Genomic DNA, 18,252 nt, shown 5'->3' with positions numbered 1-18,252 from the left:
AATAACATTTGTGAAATACAACTTTGTTTGCGGAAAACATAATGATGTTCGAAGTCGCCAGTATTTCCACGACAAACGACTTTCAACAACTTATTATATGCATAATTGTTGCAACATTACAAAAAAACAAATACTAAAAAAAAAGTTGCATGGAGCGAGATTCGATCCGGCGACCTTCGGATTACGAAGCCGAGCGCTTACCGCTGCACCAACACGCTGTAGAAAATTGCTAATCGTAGAGAGTATTTCACCGCAACGATTTCTTTTAACTGTCGATTTTCTCGAGAACGGCTGAGAAGTGCATCTTGGTGCTTTGCCACATTACACCTCTGGCCATGAGCTTTTATTATGCGCAGTATGAATCAGATCTGAATTTCACAATTGGCGGCCTCCCCTTGTCAGTTTGTTTCATTTGCGTGTGTTTTGTGTTGGCGAAAGTTTTCTCAAGTTATTTCTGTGCCGAAATGGAAGACTCAGAATTAGCCTTTGTCAACATTATTAAAGATTACCCCGCAGTCATCAGTAAATTACAAACTCCGGCCGCAAGAAGAGAGAAAGCGGATTGTATTAAAGAAATACAACACCGTTATATGGTTAATTTCAGGAAAGAAATAACGGACGGGCAGATAATGAAGAAACTGCACAACATGAAATCCCGTATCAAGGCGAAAACGGATGTGAATAAGACGGGAAACATTAAGATTTCCCTGAAAAATTGGGAGCAGATATTTTTAAAGTTTTTGTACGGAGATGACTGCAACCCAACTATCCACAGAGTTCCTGGTAAGTCCCATACTTTCCGATTTTTTAATTACGCGCTTAATGCTTTGAAATTGTGATTCAGACAAATACGTATTTGTAACATGTGAAAATGAAACAATGTTTGGTAAATTTCGTCTACTATATCACCATTTTTCAGTAAAAGTATCACTGTGTACTATGCATGAAATTGGACGAACCTCTCCCACATTTCTGCGTAAACCTGTTTGGTATATTTACTAACTAGAAACTGAATCCTGACACACTACTATTACTTTTCTTTTAAATTTTCATTAGGAGCTTGTGCAGTAGGTGGTGGTTCCACCTCTGTCACACTTCACCAAGGAATTCGGAGGTAGCTGACACAGACTGCATGTATGAACAAGAGTCAATCTTGCAGATACCATTAATTGTTCCAGCCGACCATATGGATCTCGTGGGCCCCAAAGTCGTCATACCTTCATAATCGCCTGCTTCGGGGCATGAGAGTGTGGATAAACGTCGGAGATTAAGCATGGAAACAGATGAGACACGTAATTTGCCTACTCCAGAGCTGCAAAGGCTGATGCTATTGTATCAATTGGACATACTCAAACGAAAGCAGCAGAAATTGATGTGCGAAGAAGATAAACAATAAAACAAATTGTGTAGTGTCTTATTTACATAACGAATTTTATTAATAAAAACATCTTTTTAAAGTGAATGTTCATTTTCATTCCTCATTTGCCAAATTCAATATACTCTTACAAAAATTATTCAGTACAAATGTCTTTTCAATGAAACAATAAGAGTAATATAATCCAATCTGAAATGTTAAAAAAGTGTATGCACTTATATTGTTGTGTCTGGCCAGTATCTTCACCACATCATTGAAACAATTTCTGGTAAAGTAAAGCAAAAAGAGTAATTTGTTTGTATTTTAAATGCTGTAGGTCAGACAGTTGTGCACTTATTCACTGTAGCACGTGGCAAATACCTTCACCACATCCTTGGAACAATTTTGGTAAAGTAAAATAAAAACTTGTGCCATCAATCTGCTTTAGTTACAGTACAGAAATTACATTAAAGTTCCAGCAGTTCATGTTAACCTGTTGTGTCCAAAGCTATTTACAGTAGTATCTCTGTTCCAGTTTGAATAGTAACATGTTAAACAATTTTTGTTGAAAGTAAAATCGATGATAGAGAATGAAAAAAACCAACACTAAACAGCATTTTATTACGTAACATAAGAACATTGTGCTTTATTTTCATGAGAGAATAATTACTGTAATTACAAAAAATATCAAATTGGGTTTAATTATTCAATGTTTGGGCAGACACCCATACATTACAGTTGTCTTATTACATTTATAATTTCCCGTCTCCTATTTGTTCCACATGCATGTACGTTTGCTGCTTCCTCTTCTCCCAGTACTGGAAGATTGTTGTCGTCATCACTAGGTGCCTCAAAATCCTCATCCCCTACATATTTTGCTACGTTGTGCAAAACAAAACAGGCTAGTATCACACTGGGGATTTTTGTTTGCGCAAGCCTTATTTTATTTTGCAGAATTGGGAAACGCCTTTTCACCTGTCCAAAGCACCGTTCGATTATCACCCTTTCCTTAGAGTGAAGTCTGTTTTATGCCCTCTCATCAGGTGTTTCTGGATTTTGAAATGGTGTCATTAACCACGGTGCAATGCCATATCCTTCGTCTCCTAAAATTAGGGCGTTGCACTGGTTCTCACGCAATATACGATAGACATAGGAGTTTCTCCATATCCTAGCGTCATGTACAGACCCTGGCCATGACGCATCAACACTCATAAATATGTCACTGTTGTCACACGTCAGCCTGCACGTTTATAGATGGGAAACCCTTTCGATTAACGTATTCGTCTCCATGTGAAGAAGATTTCATTATAGGTATGTGAGTGCAGTCTAGGGCCCCTACCGCACATGGATACTTTTATCTCAATTGCCATTTAACTTTCGCTGTTTCTAGTTCGTTAATATTTCTCGGAAATCTGATCCACAACGGTGCTTTCCTGTTGACCTGTTGCAGAGCATACAAAAATGTTAGTGATACTGTAGTCTGGTGTACTCCCAAATCTTCTCCTACACCTATCTGAAAGCCTGGATCCGCTAAATTGCACAAAAATATTTTCATTTTGCATTCATTGCAAAGGGTGCCTCCTCTTCTTTCGTGATTTTCCGGAAGAAAGTGATTCGCCAGCCAATTAATGTTTTGACTGTTAAATCTATACTAACTTCTACAGTTCCTTTCTTCTGTGTTCCTGTGTACTACATATATCCTTTTTTGCCTTTCAAGAAACATAAATTCCACCATTTTCGCTAAAAACACTCGGTAACGCTTAATCACAACACAACACAACTCACTCAGCTCGAAGTATGCTATGGAGCTCACTCATAAAAACAGAGAATGTTGTCCGCTTGTGAGAAACTTCTTTGGCTTTATTCATACGAAATCGGAGAATATACTTTGCTTTGAGCAACTTCCCCCACCCTTCAACCCACACTGAGAACATACTCGGGTGAAGTATATTCTCAGACTCGCTTTATTCATGCCAACCAGAGAACTTTCTCCGAACATCTGAGTATAAAGTATATTCTCTGTTTTATTCATACGACTCACTGTAGAGCTCTCTGACACTCATTAAATGCTTCAGCGACTTCCAGCGAACACCAAGGGACTGCCTTTTGCCGGGGACACCCTAAAGAGCGAGGGATCATGTTTTCTGCCACAGCAACGGTTGTAGTCACCTGCTCAACCATCACATCAATGTTAGCGTGTGGGGGAGATTAAACAGTGACAGCAGAGGTGCAAGTTTCTCAGTCCACCTTGTTTAAAGCCCATCTGGGCAGGCATCCGTGGGCCTAACGCCGGGGCAGTGACAGGAAGATGGGGAACTGGTCACTACCATACAGGTTGTCATGTGCTCTCCCGGGGATAGATGGGACAAGTTTTGGGCTACAAACTGATAAATCAATGGCGGAGTAGCTACCATGAGCCACACTGAAATGTGTGGCGGCCCCAGTAACTAAGAGACAGAGGCTTAACTGAGAAAGTAAAGTTTCAACATCTCTGCCTCAGCCAATAAGCACGGTGCCACCCCACAAGGGGTTGTGGGTGTTAAGATCTTCCCAAAGTAGGAAAGATTCAGGGAGTTTATCAATCAGTGCAAGTAATGCATACAGGGGTACTGCACTATCTGGAGGAAGAAATACATTGCAGACAGTTATTTCCTGCATCATCCTTATTCTGACAGCCACAGCTTCAAGAGGGTTTGAAGGGGCACAGTTTCAATACAGACTGAGTTTAGGACATAAACGCAAACTCCACCTGACACTCGATTATAGTCGCTATGGTTCCTGTAGTATCCCTTACAGCCACTGAGGGCAAGGGTCCGCATTGCCGGAAACCAGGTTTCCTGGAGGGTAATGCAGAAAGCAGTTGTAAAGCTTAATAGTTGCCGTAGCTCAGCCAGGCAGTGGAAAAATCCACCACAATTCCACTGGAAGATGACGTCATCGTGAGACTGGGAAGGCACGGAACCTGCTGCCACCGACTTTTTGCCTGAGCAGTCTATATCCATTGTGTCTGAGGGTCCGGCGAGATCTAGATCCTCAGTGGACGCCAGAATCTCCACCTCAATTCCCTTGGTCTTGGGGATGATCTTTTCGGATTTCTCTCGCTGCTCCTTGGGTTTCCCTGGCTGGGAGGACTTCACTGATACAGTCTCTGGGACTGAGGATGAGCGTGAATTCCTACAACCAGCTGCTTTTGGGCTCTTTAGCCACTGGCGGGTGCTATCTTTCCCACTAGCAGAAACCAGAGAAGGGAGTGACCCAAGGGACCCCTCCCTAGTGGGAGGAGCTGAAGAGGACCCACGCTTCTCTGGCACAGAAGTGGGGACTGATATCCCCAATGGTTGGAGGGGGTGGGGGGGGGGTGGGGGGGGGTGTGTTGCTCCTGAAGTAGGGAGGGAAGTGCCCCCAACATCAAGCGGGCAGGTGTAGTCTTCTGGTTCTAAGATACAAAAGGAATGTGAGAAACTGATGGGGCAACAACTGTTCTCGCAGTGGCAGCGTAAGAGGTGGTCATAGCCACAGGATGTAGGCACTGAAATTTTCTCTTAGCCCCAGTATAGGTCAGTCGGTCCAGCACCTTATATTCCATGATTTTCCTCTCTTTCTGTAAAATCCTGCAGTCTGGCAAGCAAGATGAATGATGCTCTCTGCAGTTGACACAGAGGGGTGGCAGGACACATGGAGAATTGGGATGTGATGGACATCCACAATCTTGACATGTGCCGCTGGAAGTACAGCAGGAAGACATATGGCAGAACTTCCAGCACTTAAAGCAAGCATCGGGGGAGGGCTATATGACTTGGCATCACAGCGGTAGACCATCACCTTGACTTTCTCGGGCAATGTGTCTCCCTCTAAGGCCAAGATGAAGGCACCAGTGGCAACCTGATTGTCCCTCAGACCCCGATTGGCGCGCCGGACGAAATGAACACCTCGCTGCTCTAAATTCATACACAGCTCATCGTCAGATTGCAAAAGAAGGTCCCTGTGGAATATAATACCCTGGACCATATTTAAGCTCGTATGGGGCGTGATGGTAACAGAAACATCCCCCAACTTAGTGCAAGCGAGTAATGCCTGTGACTGCAGAGGATGCCGTTTTTATCAAGACTGACCCAAAGTGCATTTTGGACAAGCCCTCCACCTCCCCAAACTTGTCCTCCAAATGCTCCCCAAAAGACTGAGGCTTCATGGACATAAAAGATTCCCCACCTACTCTCGCACATACGAGGTACCAGAGCAAATAAGCTTCATTGCAATTCTTGGCCGGGCGTTTCTCGCATGGTGTGGCCAGGGAGGGGAACCATTTGGGGTCATATTACTTAGCACTGAACTTAGACTTTGCCAGCTTAGAGACTGCTGGCATCGGACCAGCAGCAAGAGATGACGTACTACACTTCATTGCGTGTCATCCGCCTTGATGCCACCCGCTCCGACCAGGAGCCCTCCCACGGGTGCCACCCAGCCTCAGCATGGGCCACCTGGCACAATGGAAATCCGCCGGGAGTCCCGATGTCCCAAGGAGATGGGCATCTACTCCACAGCATACGTGGGGAGTTAATGCCGCAGGCATCAGCAGAGCAATCCCTGTGGTGTCAGGGGGCTACAACCAACAGGCTACATAGCGGTCCCACCACACCAGACTGGCTACTGTGCTGGATGTGAAGTGCAAAGAATTCCATGGTCCTCGTCGGAGCAGAAAATGACACTGCATAGTGGGTGGAGGAAAATGCCCCCAAGAAGGTGTTCTCAGTCTAGAGATGGAGGATGAGCGGGACTGCAATGCTACAATGAGAAAGTGGGCTAAAGATCTCAATGCATGATGGACACAATGCACAATGTAAGGCGCCCTTCCCCAACTGGCTCGCTCTTTGGGAAAATTTTGAAAAATGGAAGTAAAACCCTACAGTGGGCCATCACATAAAGGCCGAAAGGTGACAGACTCCTTTTAGTCGCCTCTTACAGCAGGCAGGAATACCTCGGGCCTATTCTAATCCTTGTGCCTGCAGATGTTGTTGAATGACAGGTGATGTGCGAGGGGCGGCAACTTGAAATTAGCGGAGGTTGAGGCCTGGTGGGTAATGGGAAGAGAGGATATAATGAAGGGCAAGTTCCCATCTCCGTAGTTCTGATAGGTTGGTGTCAGTGGGAAGTATCCAGATAACCCGGATGGTGTAACACTGTGCCAAGATGTGCTGGCCGTGCACCAAGGCATGTTTAGCCACAGGGTGGTCCTCATTACCAACAGACACTGTGCCTGTGTACGTTCATGCGAATGGACAGTTTGTTGCTGGTCATTCCCACATAGAAGGCTTCACAGTGTAGGCATGTCAGTTGGTAAATCATGTGGGTCTTTCACACGTGGATCTGCCTTTGATCGTGTACACCTTCCAGGTCACAGGACTGGAGTAGGTGGTGGTGGATGGGTGCATGGGACTGGTTTTACATCGGGGGCGGTTACGAGAGTAGGAGCCAGAGGGTAGGGAAGGTGGTTTGGGGATTTCATAGGGATGAACCAAGAGGTTGCAAAGGTTAGGTGGACGGCGGAAAGACACTCTTGGTGGAGTGGGGAGGATTTCATGAATGATGGATCTCATTTCACGGCAGGATTTGAGGAAGTCTTATCCCTGCTGGAGAGCCACATTCAGAGTCTGATCCAGTCCAGGAAAGTGTTCTGTCACAAGTGGGGGCACCTTTGGGGTTCTTCTGTGGGAGGTTCTGGGTTTGAGGGGATGAGGAAGTGGCTCCGGTTATTTGCTTCTGTACCAGGTCAGTAGGGTAGCTGCGGGATGCGAAAGCTGTTTTCAGGTTATTGGTGTAATGGTTCAGGGATTCAGGACTGGAGCAGATTCGTTTGCCACGAAGACCTAAGCTGTAGGGAAGGGACCATTTGATATGGAATGGGTGGCAGCTGTCATAATGGAGGTACTATTGCTTGTTGGTGGGTTTGATGTGGATGGATGTGTGAAGCTGGCCATTGGACAGATGGAAGTCGATGTCGAGGAAAGTGGCATGGGATTTGGAGTAGGAGCAGGTGAATCTGATGGAACCAAAGGAGTTGAAGTTCTTCACTGTGAGTCCAGATCATGAAGATGACATCAATAAATCTGTACCAAACTTTGGGTTGGCAGGCCTGGGTAATCAAGAAGGCTTCCTCTAAGCGACCCATAAATAGGTTTGCATACGAGGGGGCCATCCTGGTACCCATGGCTGTTCCCTTTAATTGTTGGTATGTCTGGCCTTCAAAAGTGAAGAAGTTGTGAGTTAGGATGAAGCTGGCTAAGGTAATGAGGAAAGAGGTTTTAGGTAGGGTGACAGGCGATCGGCGTGAAAGGAAGTGCTGCATCGCAGCGAGGCCCTGGATGTGCGGGATATTTGTGTATAAGGAAGTGGCATCAATGGTTACAAGGATGGTTTCCGGGGGTAACAGACTGGGTAAGGATTCCATGCGTTCAAGAAAGTGGTTGGTGTCTTTGATGAAGGATGGGAGACTGCATGTAATGGGTTGAAGGTGTTGATCCATGTAGGCAGAGATACGTTCTGTGGGGGCTTGGTAATCAGCTACAATGGGGCAGCCGGGATGTTTGGGTTTGTGGTTTTAGGAAGTAGGTAGAAGAGCGGGGTGTCGGTGGGGTCAGGAGGTTGATGGAGTCAGGTGAAAGGTTTTGTAGGGGGCCTAAGGTTCTTAGGATTCCTTGAAGCTCCGCCTGGACATCAGGAATGGGATTACCTTGGCAAACTTTGTATGTAGTGTTGTCTGAAAGCTGACGCAGTCCCTCAGCCACATACTCCCGACGATCAAGTACCACGGTTGTGGAAACCTTGTCAGCCGGAAGAATGACGATCGATCGGTCAGCCCTCAGATCATGGATAGCCTGGGCTTCAGCTGTGGTGATGTTGGGAGTAGGATTAAGGTTTTTCAAGAAAGATTGAGAGGCAAGGCTGGAAGTGAGAAATTCCTGGAAGGTTTGGAGAGGGTGATTTTGAGGAAGAGGACGTGGGTCCCGCTGTGACGGAGGATGGAACTGTTCCAGGCAGGGTTCAATTTGGATAGTGTCTTGGGGAGTTGGATTATTTTTACTCTGAATGTGGCTCTCCAGCAGGGATACGACTTCCTCAAATCCTGCCGTGAAATAAGATCCATCCTTCATGAAATACTCCCCACTCCATCAAGCCACCTTCCCTACCCTCTGGCTCCTACCCCTGTTCCCCCCCCCCCCCCCCCCCCCGGTGTAAAACCTGTGTCCCATGCACCCTCCCACCACCACCTACTCCAGTCCTGTAACCTGGAAGGTGTACACCATCAAAGGCAGAACCACGTGTGAAAGCACCCACATGATTTACCAACTGACCTGCCTGCACTGTGAAGCCTTCTATGTGCGAATGACCAGCAACAAACTGTCCATTCGCATGAATGGACACAGGCAGACAGTGTTTGTTAGTAATGAGGGTCACCCTGTGGCTTAACATGCCTTGGTGCACAGCCAGCACATCTAGGCACCGTGTTACACCGTCCGGGTTATCTGAATACTTCCCACTGACAGGATTGGAATGACTCCTTACCCTCTCCCTTAAAACCCACATCCTTTCGTCTTTCCCTCTCCCTCCCTCTTTCCTGATGATGCAACTTTGGGTAGCAAACGCTTTAAATTTGTGTGTGTGTTTGTGTGGTTTTGATTGCGTCTATCTGCCACAGCTTTCTTGTTTGGTAAGTCACAGCATCTTTGTTTTTTATATATCAGGGTGTATACGTGGACAAGGAAAAAAAATTCCCGGATTTTTCCCGTATTTCTTGGTTAAAAATACACTTTCTCCCAGATGAAAATACACTTTTTCTGTGTTAAGTGACAGTATACTCTTCCTCGGCGCTGTGAAACTCATCAGTCCTATGGTTTTATATGCGGGAGTAGAATTTCACGGTACTTTAGAAAACGTAACTCGGAGGGGGGGAAAACACGTTTTGAAAGACCTTTGATGTGCAGCAACATGTACGCTGCATATTTTCGTATTACGAAGGTATAACTTTGAATTCCACCGAACACCGCATGTTACTTTCCGAAACATTGAAATTGAGATTGCGATGCACTTTTGTAAGACAGTCATAGCTCCTGTCACGTGATCTCGCCAGCTGACGATGACAGCATAGGACACGTGATGTAGTCAGCCAATAGCAGGATCACTCGCAAGTAGCGCGAACACACAAGTAAGAAAAGTTAATGGTTTAAATTAAAATACATAGCATTCACATATAATATTGGTCTTTAAGATTAATAAGCTGGAAGAGAAGTTAAGCTTCCACATATAATGTTGATCTTTTTTGCTCGTGTTACACTTTAAGCTACATCACACAAATGTGCCACTAAAACAACGTAAATGTCTGATCTTTTCGGCTCGAAATTCTTCTAAATGGTCGTCCTCAAAGAGTTGATTTTTAAATGAGAGTGAAACGCTTTGCGATTTAAGAAATTCATCGTACATTCTCGCACATAGTTCATCTTGCATAAAAGGAAATCTGTTTTGAATGTAATGCTTTTCAAACCACCATTCGCAATACTTTCCCGCGGCCTGTTAGAAATAGGTTTGTTTCAGCAGTTCCAAGAGAACGCCAAACAACAGGTGTCACCACGCTTGCGCAGCTACGATGACGCAGGAAGCCCATATGTTCGTACGTGTAAAACATTAAATGATCTTACGTATGGCATAAAAGAAAGAAGACATCAGATGATAGTTCAAGAGTGTCAGAATTTCGTGAACCATACTAAAACGCATAATTCCGCTTAAAATGCACATTCGTATGTAAATCTTCTTGGAGTACCAGTACTGTATTATCTCATGTTTGGTTCTTTATTATGGCACAATGCCATACGTGCACTTGAAATGCAGCGAACAGTTGAAACTAGCCAATAGTGTGAAATTAAACACTTCGTTTCAAATAAATTGACTGCCTCAACAGAAAAGATTAATAAGAGCCAAATCTCTTTACCAAACCAGCAAAAATAACTTCATTATTCTGTCAGAAAGGTGGAAATAAAATCTGAAACCAATAACATATTTTAGAATTATGCGAACGTATTTTAATTCATTTGATAGCTCCCGGCCACGATTCCGTTTTGTTATCATTTAACGTGAGAGCAATAAACGAAGAGGAAACAACAAAATCACTAAACGTAAACACAGGTCACGTGGAGACGACCCACTTCAACTGAGACTGCTCTGTGCAGCAGCCCCAGATTTACCATATTTTCGAACCGAGGCAATATTAAGTAGTGCCGTCCAGCCACACTTCTATAACCAGAAGCGGGAGAAGGTACTACTCATACGCGACAACTGCACATGCGCAAGAGCCCGCCTGCAACAGCTCAAATGAATCTAATTTAAACAGTTGTCACGTCACGCTCATCAGAGGCAGTTTGTTGTTATAAAGCATTGCATAGTCTTCCTAAAGCCTTTGACACAATTTCCTGTTGGCAGGCGCTTGTATAAGCACTGTTTTGTTGTTGTATACGGTGCATTTTCTTTGCAACTTAAGTTTCATTATTTTCGTTTTCTTTTTTCTCTCGTTCATGTTTTGTTGCTGCAGGGGAAGAGGAAGAAAAAGGAAAACCAATATCATATAGCGATAGAAAATTCAATTTTCTTAAAACTTTCGCAGATATCAGTAATAACTGGAAACTCTTGTCTTTGATCACGATAAAAGAATGTTATATAGAGTACAAAATAACAGCAATAACTATATAGATCTCTTTATAGTTGTACACATAAAATGTAGTTGCATCAAAAGTAACTGCTTTACTTACATAGAAACACAGACGTTACATGGTCAACTTGTTTTTATTAGTTAGTACATGCAATATATATTTTCAAGGACATACAATACACAAAGGTGTGTATTGCTGAACAATATGCAGTTTTAATTATGTGCAAAATAAACAAAAAAATAAAGGTAAGTCATTGGCTCTCAGTTCCTCTCTTAAATATTAATTTATATTTCTTTCCCTACCAATGCTACCAATGTTACTGGTAAACCTACTGGGCACATATGTACTGTACAAAAACTACTACTCTGTAATTTTGGTACCGCATTAACTGTAGGACAAGCTAAAGAGCGCACTGCAGTAAACACAAGATAGAACCTGAAACTGATGAAGAGCAGCCGAGATGAGATTAGCAATAAACTTCACATTAAATTACGGAGTAGATGTAGTGAAGTAATTCCATTATCTTTGTGGACAATTTATTCTTGTCACACAGAACAAGGAAAGTACAATAAGCAGAGTAGCGCAGGCAATATGGGTATTCCTCAACAAAATATAGTCTATTGATATCAGAAGAAATTTCTGAAAAAAATTAGGAGCATATCATTGTTTGGAAGTGAATCACAGACTGTGGAAAATGAGGAAAGAAGAAAAAGAATGTTTCAGATGTGTTGCTATATGAGGGTGTCAAAAATTATGTGGACTGATAAGGTTAGAAATGAGGAAGTTCTCTACAGCAACAGCAAGTTGAAGAAAGTGTGGAAAATACTGACACGAAGTAAGGGCAGAAATTAGGACACATATTAAGAAAGCAAGGAATAGCTTTCACAGTACTTTACAGAGCTGTAGCATAACGAAAGATTGGTATAGATTCAACAAATAACTGAAAATGTAGGGTGCTAATGCTATTCCGAGATGACGACGTTGGCAGAGCAGTTGAGGACCCAATGGATCTCCTCATAAAACTAAATAAATAAATAAATTAATTTGAGAGAGGAAGAAGAATTAATCTGGGACAAGATGTGCACTCAGCCACATTCTGGCAAGTAAGTACACAGATACAGGCAAGCTACTCACCACGGTAAGTGTGACTGAGAAGCCCGGGCCAGCCCTGTAGCTGAGGCGCACCTGCGCCCCACCCGCACACCAGCCGTCACCCACCCTCTCGCCGAGGGCAGCTGGGTCACCGCTCCTGGCCACCAGCCTCGCCGTGCCGCCACTCGCCGTGTAAAGACTCAGACCGCCACTACCGCAGGTTGGTGGCGAGTGCTGGGCAGCGGGCAGCATGGAACGCGGGCCGGAGAATGTCACGCAGACTTCGCGAGAGTTCGTTGCAGAACCGTTGGCGGTCACGGAGGCTGCATTAGGGGGCAACAGTACCGTCACATTGAGATTCGTAGTCCCAGAGAAGGCGCTGTCTGCCTCACCTGTGCAGCACGACTGAGCCCATTCTGCAATGAAAATTCCTTTATTATCTTTCTTTCCTAGTTCATTGGAGACAACACCTAATTTTATGGCATACTACAGATCAAAGGCAACACACAGCTGCACTAAAGGGAGCAATCTCACTGAAATGGTATAAGACATTATGAAGCCATTAGGCAATGACTCTGCCTAATGTGACTGGACAGTGAGAAAATTAAACTGATTGACTTGTGAGAGGAGAGGAAAGAAGTATCTGTCAGTTAGGTGGAATGTCTCACACACACACACACACACACACACACACACACACACACACAGAGAGAGAGAGAGAGAGAGAGAGAGAGAGAGAGAGAGAGAGAGAGAGAGATATTTGAAGGAAGTAAATCTGAATTAAAATTAAAAATTAGCTTTTGAACATTGAATGTTGTCAACGTATGAGGGGGTACCCCAAAAAAACCGGAACAACATTGTCGTGGGTGGAGTTTGTGTAGTATGCATTTCCGCTGTTAGGTGTGTATAATACAACTCATTGCCAGTTCAGTGAGGCCTATGTTGTTGGCCTGGCGTATTTTGTTCATCTGCAGAGATTGTTTTTGCAAGGGCTGTTTTGTTCTTGTTTCTTTCATGTTGGCAAGTTTAAGTGAACAATGTGAGCTGTGAAATTTTTCTTTTCTTCTCAGTAAAAAAGCTGCTGAAACTGTTTTAATCTTTAAAACAGATTACCAAAATGACACTATGGGGAAAAACTCAAGTATACAAGTGGTTTGCTCAATTTAAAAATGGCTACATGTCGACTGATGACAGACCTTGTTCTGGACATCTATTTCTCGACGATTCGACAAAAACATTGAAAACATTCGAGAGCTAGTGCTCACAGATCTTTGACAGACAACTGATCGACTCTCAGAGATTAGTGGGTTATTTTGGAGCTCTATTTGTGACAAACAGGAGACGGTCCTTCCATCACATCAATGCACCTGCACACAGTCATCTAAGACAGTTTTTGGCTAAAAAATGGCACAGTTCTGCTGCCCCACACACCTTACTTACCTGACCTGACTCCGTGTGACTTATTCTTATTTCCACGCAAGAAATGGGGCATGAAAGACACTTATTTGACAACACTAAAGAAGTCAAGAGAAAAACGAGCGAAGAGCTGTCAGCCATTTCTAAAGATGACTACAAAAAAATGTTTTGAACAGTGGAAGCACAGGTGGGACAAATGTGTTGGTTATAATGGAGAGTATTTTGAAGGGGATAAAGTTGTTTTGTACACAGTTTGAAAATATATAGTTTTTAAAAAATAACTCATATTTTTGGATACCCCCTCGTATTTACAAAAAAGAAATAATAACAAAATTACATATATAAAAATTATTGTTGATGAAGATCAGGCAGTTTTCTCCTTGTATTTCTGTGATTATTAGTACACACGAAGCACTGATTTAAGTAACCATGAGAGTTTTCTTATATTTTACTTTTTCCATCAGCCTATTTACTGCAAATAAATATTCTGAATATTGTTCATACCATGAAGCTAATTATGACTTTTCAAGCTTTCCTGGTGGATGTGTTGAAAATAGTCTTCATGGGTTTGCCACCAGAAGTTAATTACTATCAAAATTTGGAACCACTCAAGCAACAGCTTACTAGCAACACACTATTTACTAGTTTTACACTTTCCCAAGGAAACTGGTAACTGAAGAGAAACAAAACATACACGAAAATGCGAAGTTCTAGGTAGTCTTTGAAGTGTGTTAATTACACTTTGTACTTGCATGCATTATAATGAGTATGTTTCAGGAACTTCTTAAACATAATTTCGAGTGAATGAAGGGTACTTGGTTTTATTTTCTCACCTTCATTATCACATGATTGTATGGATATTTTTTTTCATTTCGGACTGGTAGAAGGGCAGAGTCCACATACTAAAGACTGAATTTTTTTATCAACACTACCAAGTACTCCATTACATTACATTCCATTCCATTCCACTTGGCTGACATGGGAGGAAAAAACAAAAAAAATTGTGGAACTCAACATTTTCACTCTGTTTAGTGGTATAAATAACAATTTTAACACAAAATCAGACAGACTTGAATTAACGAGAGTTCTTCATTGATGACTTATTTGTTATTATGCTATGAATTTCAAAACCTCACACTGCCAATTTTGCGTGGAAAATTACAAATTTACATTCTTTTTGTGTTTTGAGAGAACAGAAATGACTTTTTACTAGTGACAATTGCCTTATCACATATGTCAGATTGTAAATATACTATCTAGACTAAAAAAGTGGTATGTTACAGTTTAAGTGTCAACTATATTATATATATGAATGTGAACTTCTCTTTCAGATCCACACGTTAGCCTGTATCATATGTTCTACATGCTAATGTGACCTCTGACCACAGTGGGTACTACTAAGTTCATGTGATACCTTTACTACTCCAACAATAAGGTTCTCTCCTGCAAAGACAATGGTGGATATTGCCAAAAGTGTGGGTTTCATAGAGCATTAATATGACAAGTGTACCTAGAATAATTCACATGACTAATTTGTTTTTATCATCACTGTTGTCCAACACAAAATGCATAAAATGTGAAGTATTTCTCTGTAGAAATCCAGTATATTTTCTACAAGTAAGCCGTTATGATAATACGTTCATTCTAGTTTGAACCTCTTGGTCATAAATTTCAATATCCCTGTCTCTTATAAGGAAAAACCATAATGAAATGTACGTGACATTTATTCACTATGCTATAAATGGCAACAGCAACATATAAATTAGGTATGATAAATAAATTTGCTAAATTACACATTCGCAAAAGGAAACTATACAATCACATTCCAGAACAATATGTTTAGATCAGATATGCTGCCCATTCGACAGGGCTATAGTAAGCAGATATACGCTGAAGAGCCAAAGAAACTGGCACACCTGCCTAATATTGTGTAGCGTTCCCCCGAGCATGCAGAAGTGCACCAACATGATGTGGCATGGACTCAACTAATGTTTGAAGTAGTGCTAGAGAAAACTGAAACCATTAACCCCGTGGGGCTGCCCAGCTGCCCATAAATTCGTAAGCATATGAGGGGTGGAGATCTCTTCTGTACAGCAAGTTGCAAGGCATCCCAGATATGCTCAATAATGTTCATGTCTGGGGAGTTTGGTGGCCAATTAGGTGTGTTTAAATTTGCAAAAGTTTTCCTGGAGCCACTCTGTAGCAATTCTGGACACATGGGGTGTCGTATTGTCCTGCTGGAATTGTCCAAGTCCGTTGGAATGCACAATGGACATGAATGGACGCAAGTGATCAGATAGGATGCGTATGGGCGTGCCACCTGTAAGAGTTGTATCTAGACGTATCAGGTGTCTGATATCAATCCAGCTGCACATGCCCCATGCCATTACAGAGCCTCCACTATCTTGAACAGTGCTCTGCTGACATGCAGGTTCCATGGATTCATGAGGAAGTCTCCATACCCGTACACGTCTATCCGCTCGATATAATTTGAAATGAAACAGGCAACATGTTTCCAGTCATCAACAGTCCAATGTTTGTGTTGATGGGCCCAGGTAAAGCATAAAGCTTTCTATTGTGCAGTTATCAAGGGTACATGAGTCAGCCTTTTGGTCCGAAAGCCCATATTAATGATGTTTTGTTGAATGGTTTGCATGCTGACACTTGTTGATGGCCCAGCATGGGAATTTGCAGCAATCTGAGGAAGGGATGCCCTTCTGTCACAATGAATGATTCACTTCAGTCATTGTTGGTCACGTTCGTTTTTCCGGCTACAGCGATGTCAGATTTGATGTTTTACTGGATTTCTGATATTCATGGTACACTTGTGAAATGGTCAAATGGGAAAATCCCCACTTCGTCTCTACCTCGGAGATGCTGTGTCACATCACTCGTGGGCTGTCAATAACTCCACTTTCAAACTCGCGTAAATCTTGATAACCTGCCATTGTAGCAGCAGTTATTGATCTAACTACTGCGCCAGACATTGGTCTTCACAGGCGTTGCTGACCACAGTGCTGTATTCTGCCTTTTGCTTATCTCTGTATTTGAATGCACATGCCTACACTAGTTTCTTTGGCACTTCAGTGTAGTACTCTTGTATGTTGAACATGCCAGGGAAGTATTGTCAAAAAAAACTTATGTAGTTTCACAAAAATATTGTGGGGGGGCTAATTCCCCTTACACGCAATTGTGTAGTTACATTAGTAGCTACTGTACCTTAAGATTACACCATTTCAATGTAGTTCACTACAAAAAATGTAGTGAGTTGATCATGAATGAAATGTGACTATTAACTGACAGCTTTTCCCTCAGAATAATGAAAACAGTGCAATGGGTTAAAAATTGTGGCCACTGTATCAAAATTTTTCACATTTTGGGTACATAAAAGTTGGCACCCTTCAATATGTTGTCCTTTGTGTCTGCATCTACACTCCGTAAACCACTGTGATGTGCAAGGCAGAGGATATGTCCCATTATACCAATTATTAGGGTTTCTTACCATTTCATTCATTCACATACGGAGCACGGGAAGAATGACTGTTCAAATGCCTCCACACATGCAGCAATTGTTCTAGTTTTATTCTCACAATCCCTACATGAGTGATATGCAGGAGATTGTAGCATATTCCTAGAATCATCATTTAAAGCCAATTCTTGAAACTTTGTTAATAGACTTTCTCGGGACAGTTTACGTCTGTCTTGAAGAGTCTCCCCGTTCAGTTCCTTCAGTATTTCTGTGTGACTCTCTCATGGATTGAACAAACCTGTGACCATTCATGCTACTCTTCTTTGTATATGTTCAATATCACCTGCTAGTCCTATTTGGTACAGGTCCCACACACTTGAGCAACATTCTAGAACCAGTCACACGAGTGATTTGTAAGCAGTCTCCTTTGTAGATTGATGACACTTCCCCAGTATTCAACAAATAAATCTATGTCTACCACCTGCTTTACCTACAACTGAACCTATGTGATCATTCCATTTCATATCCATACAAAACATTACATCCAGGTATTTGTTTGAGTTGGCAGATTCCAACAGTAACTCATCGATATTGTAGTCATAGGATACTACATTTTTTTTCTTTTGTGAAATGCAAAATTTTATATTTCTGAACGTTTAAAGCAAGTCGCCAATCTTTGCACCACTTTGAAATGTTATGCAGGCCTGACTGAATATTTGTGCAGCTTCCTTCTGACAGTAATTCCTTAAAGATAACTGCATCATCCGCAAAAAGTATGATGTTAATAATGTTTTCAATGTCATTAATATACAGCATGACAGCAAGGGTCCCAACACACTTCCCTGGGGCACACCTGATATTACTTCTACATGTAATGACTCTCCATCCAAAGTAATAAGCTGTGTCCTCCCTACCAAAAAGTTCTCAATCCAGTCACAAATTTCACTTGATGCCTGATATTACTGTACTTTTGACAGTAAGTTTACGTGTGGCACTGAGTCAAATGCTTTTCTGAAATCAAGAAATACTGTATCTACCTGACCGCTTTGGTCCGAAGCTTTCAGCACGTCATGTAAGAAAGCGTGAGTTGGATTTCACATCATTGATGTTTTCTGAATCCATGCTGCTTGGCAGTGAGGAGATTATTCTGTTCAAGATACCTCATTCTGCTGAGCTCAGTATATGTTCTAAGGTTTACCAACAAATCGATATCAAGGATATTGGAT

At 42.4% G+C, this 18,252-nt stretch overlaps 1 protein-coding gene across 1 annotated transcript in view; it reads right to left on the bottom strand.

Moving 5' to 3' along the window:
* Positions 1–18,252, bottom strand: part of LOC124544793 (transmembrane protein 248-like) — a 59,903-nt gene that overhangs the window by 24,406 nt on the left and 17,245 nt on the right. Inside the window, exon 4 of the mRNA XM_047123475.1 lies at positions 12,184–12,557. Within this exon, the coding sequence (XP_046979431.1) occupies positions 12,184–12,557 (374 nt within the window). The remainder of the gene's footprint in view (positions 1–12,183; positions 12,558–18,252) is intronic.

This window comes from Schistocerca americana, chromosome 8 (assembly GCF_021461395.2).
Source record: "Schistocerca americana isolate TAMUIC-IGC-003095 chromosome 8, iqSchAmer2.1, whole genome shotgun sequence".
Classification (NCBI taxonomy): Eukaryota; Metazoa; Arthropoda; class Insecta; order Orthoptera; family Acrididae; genus Schistocerca; species Schistocerca americana.
Note: the sequence above shows the minus strand (reverse complement) of the source record. Positions and strands in the feature narration are given on the sequence as shown.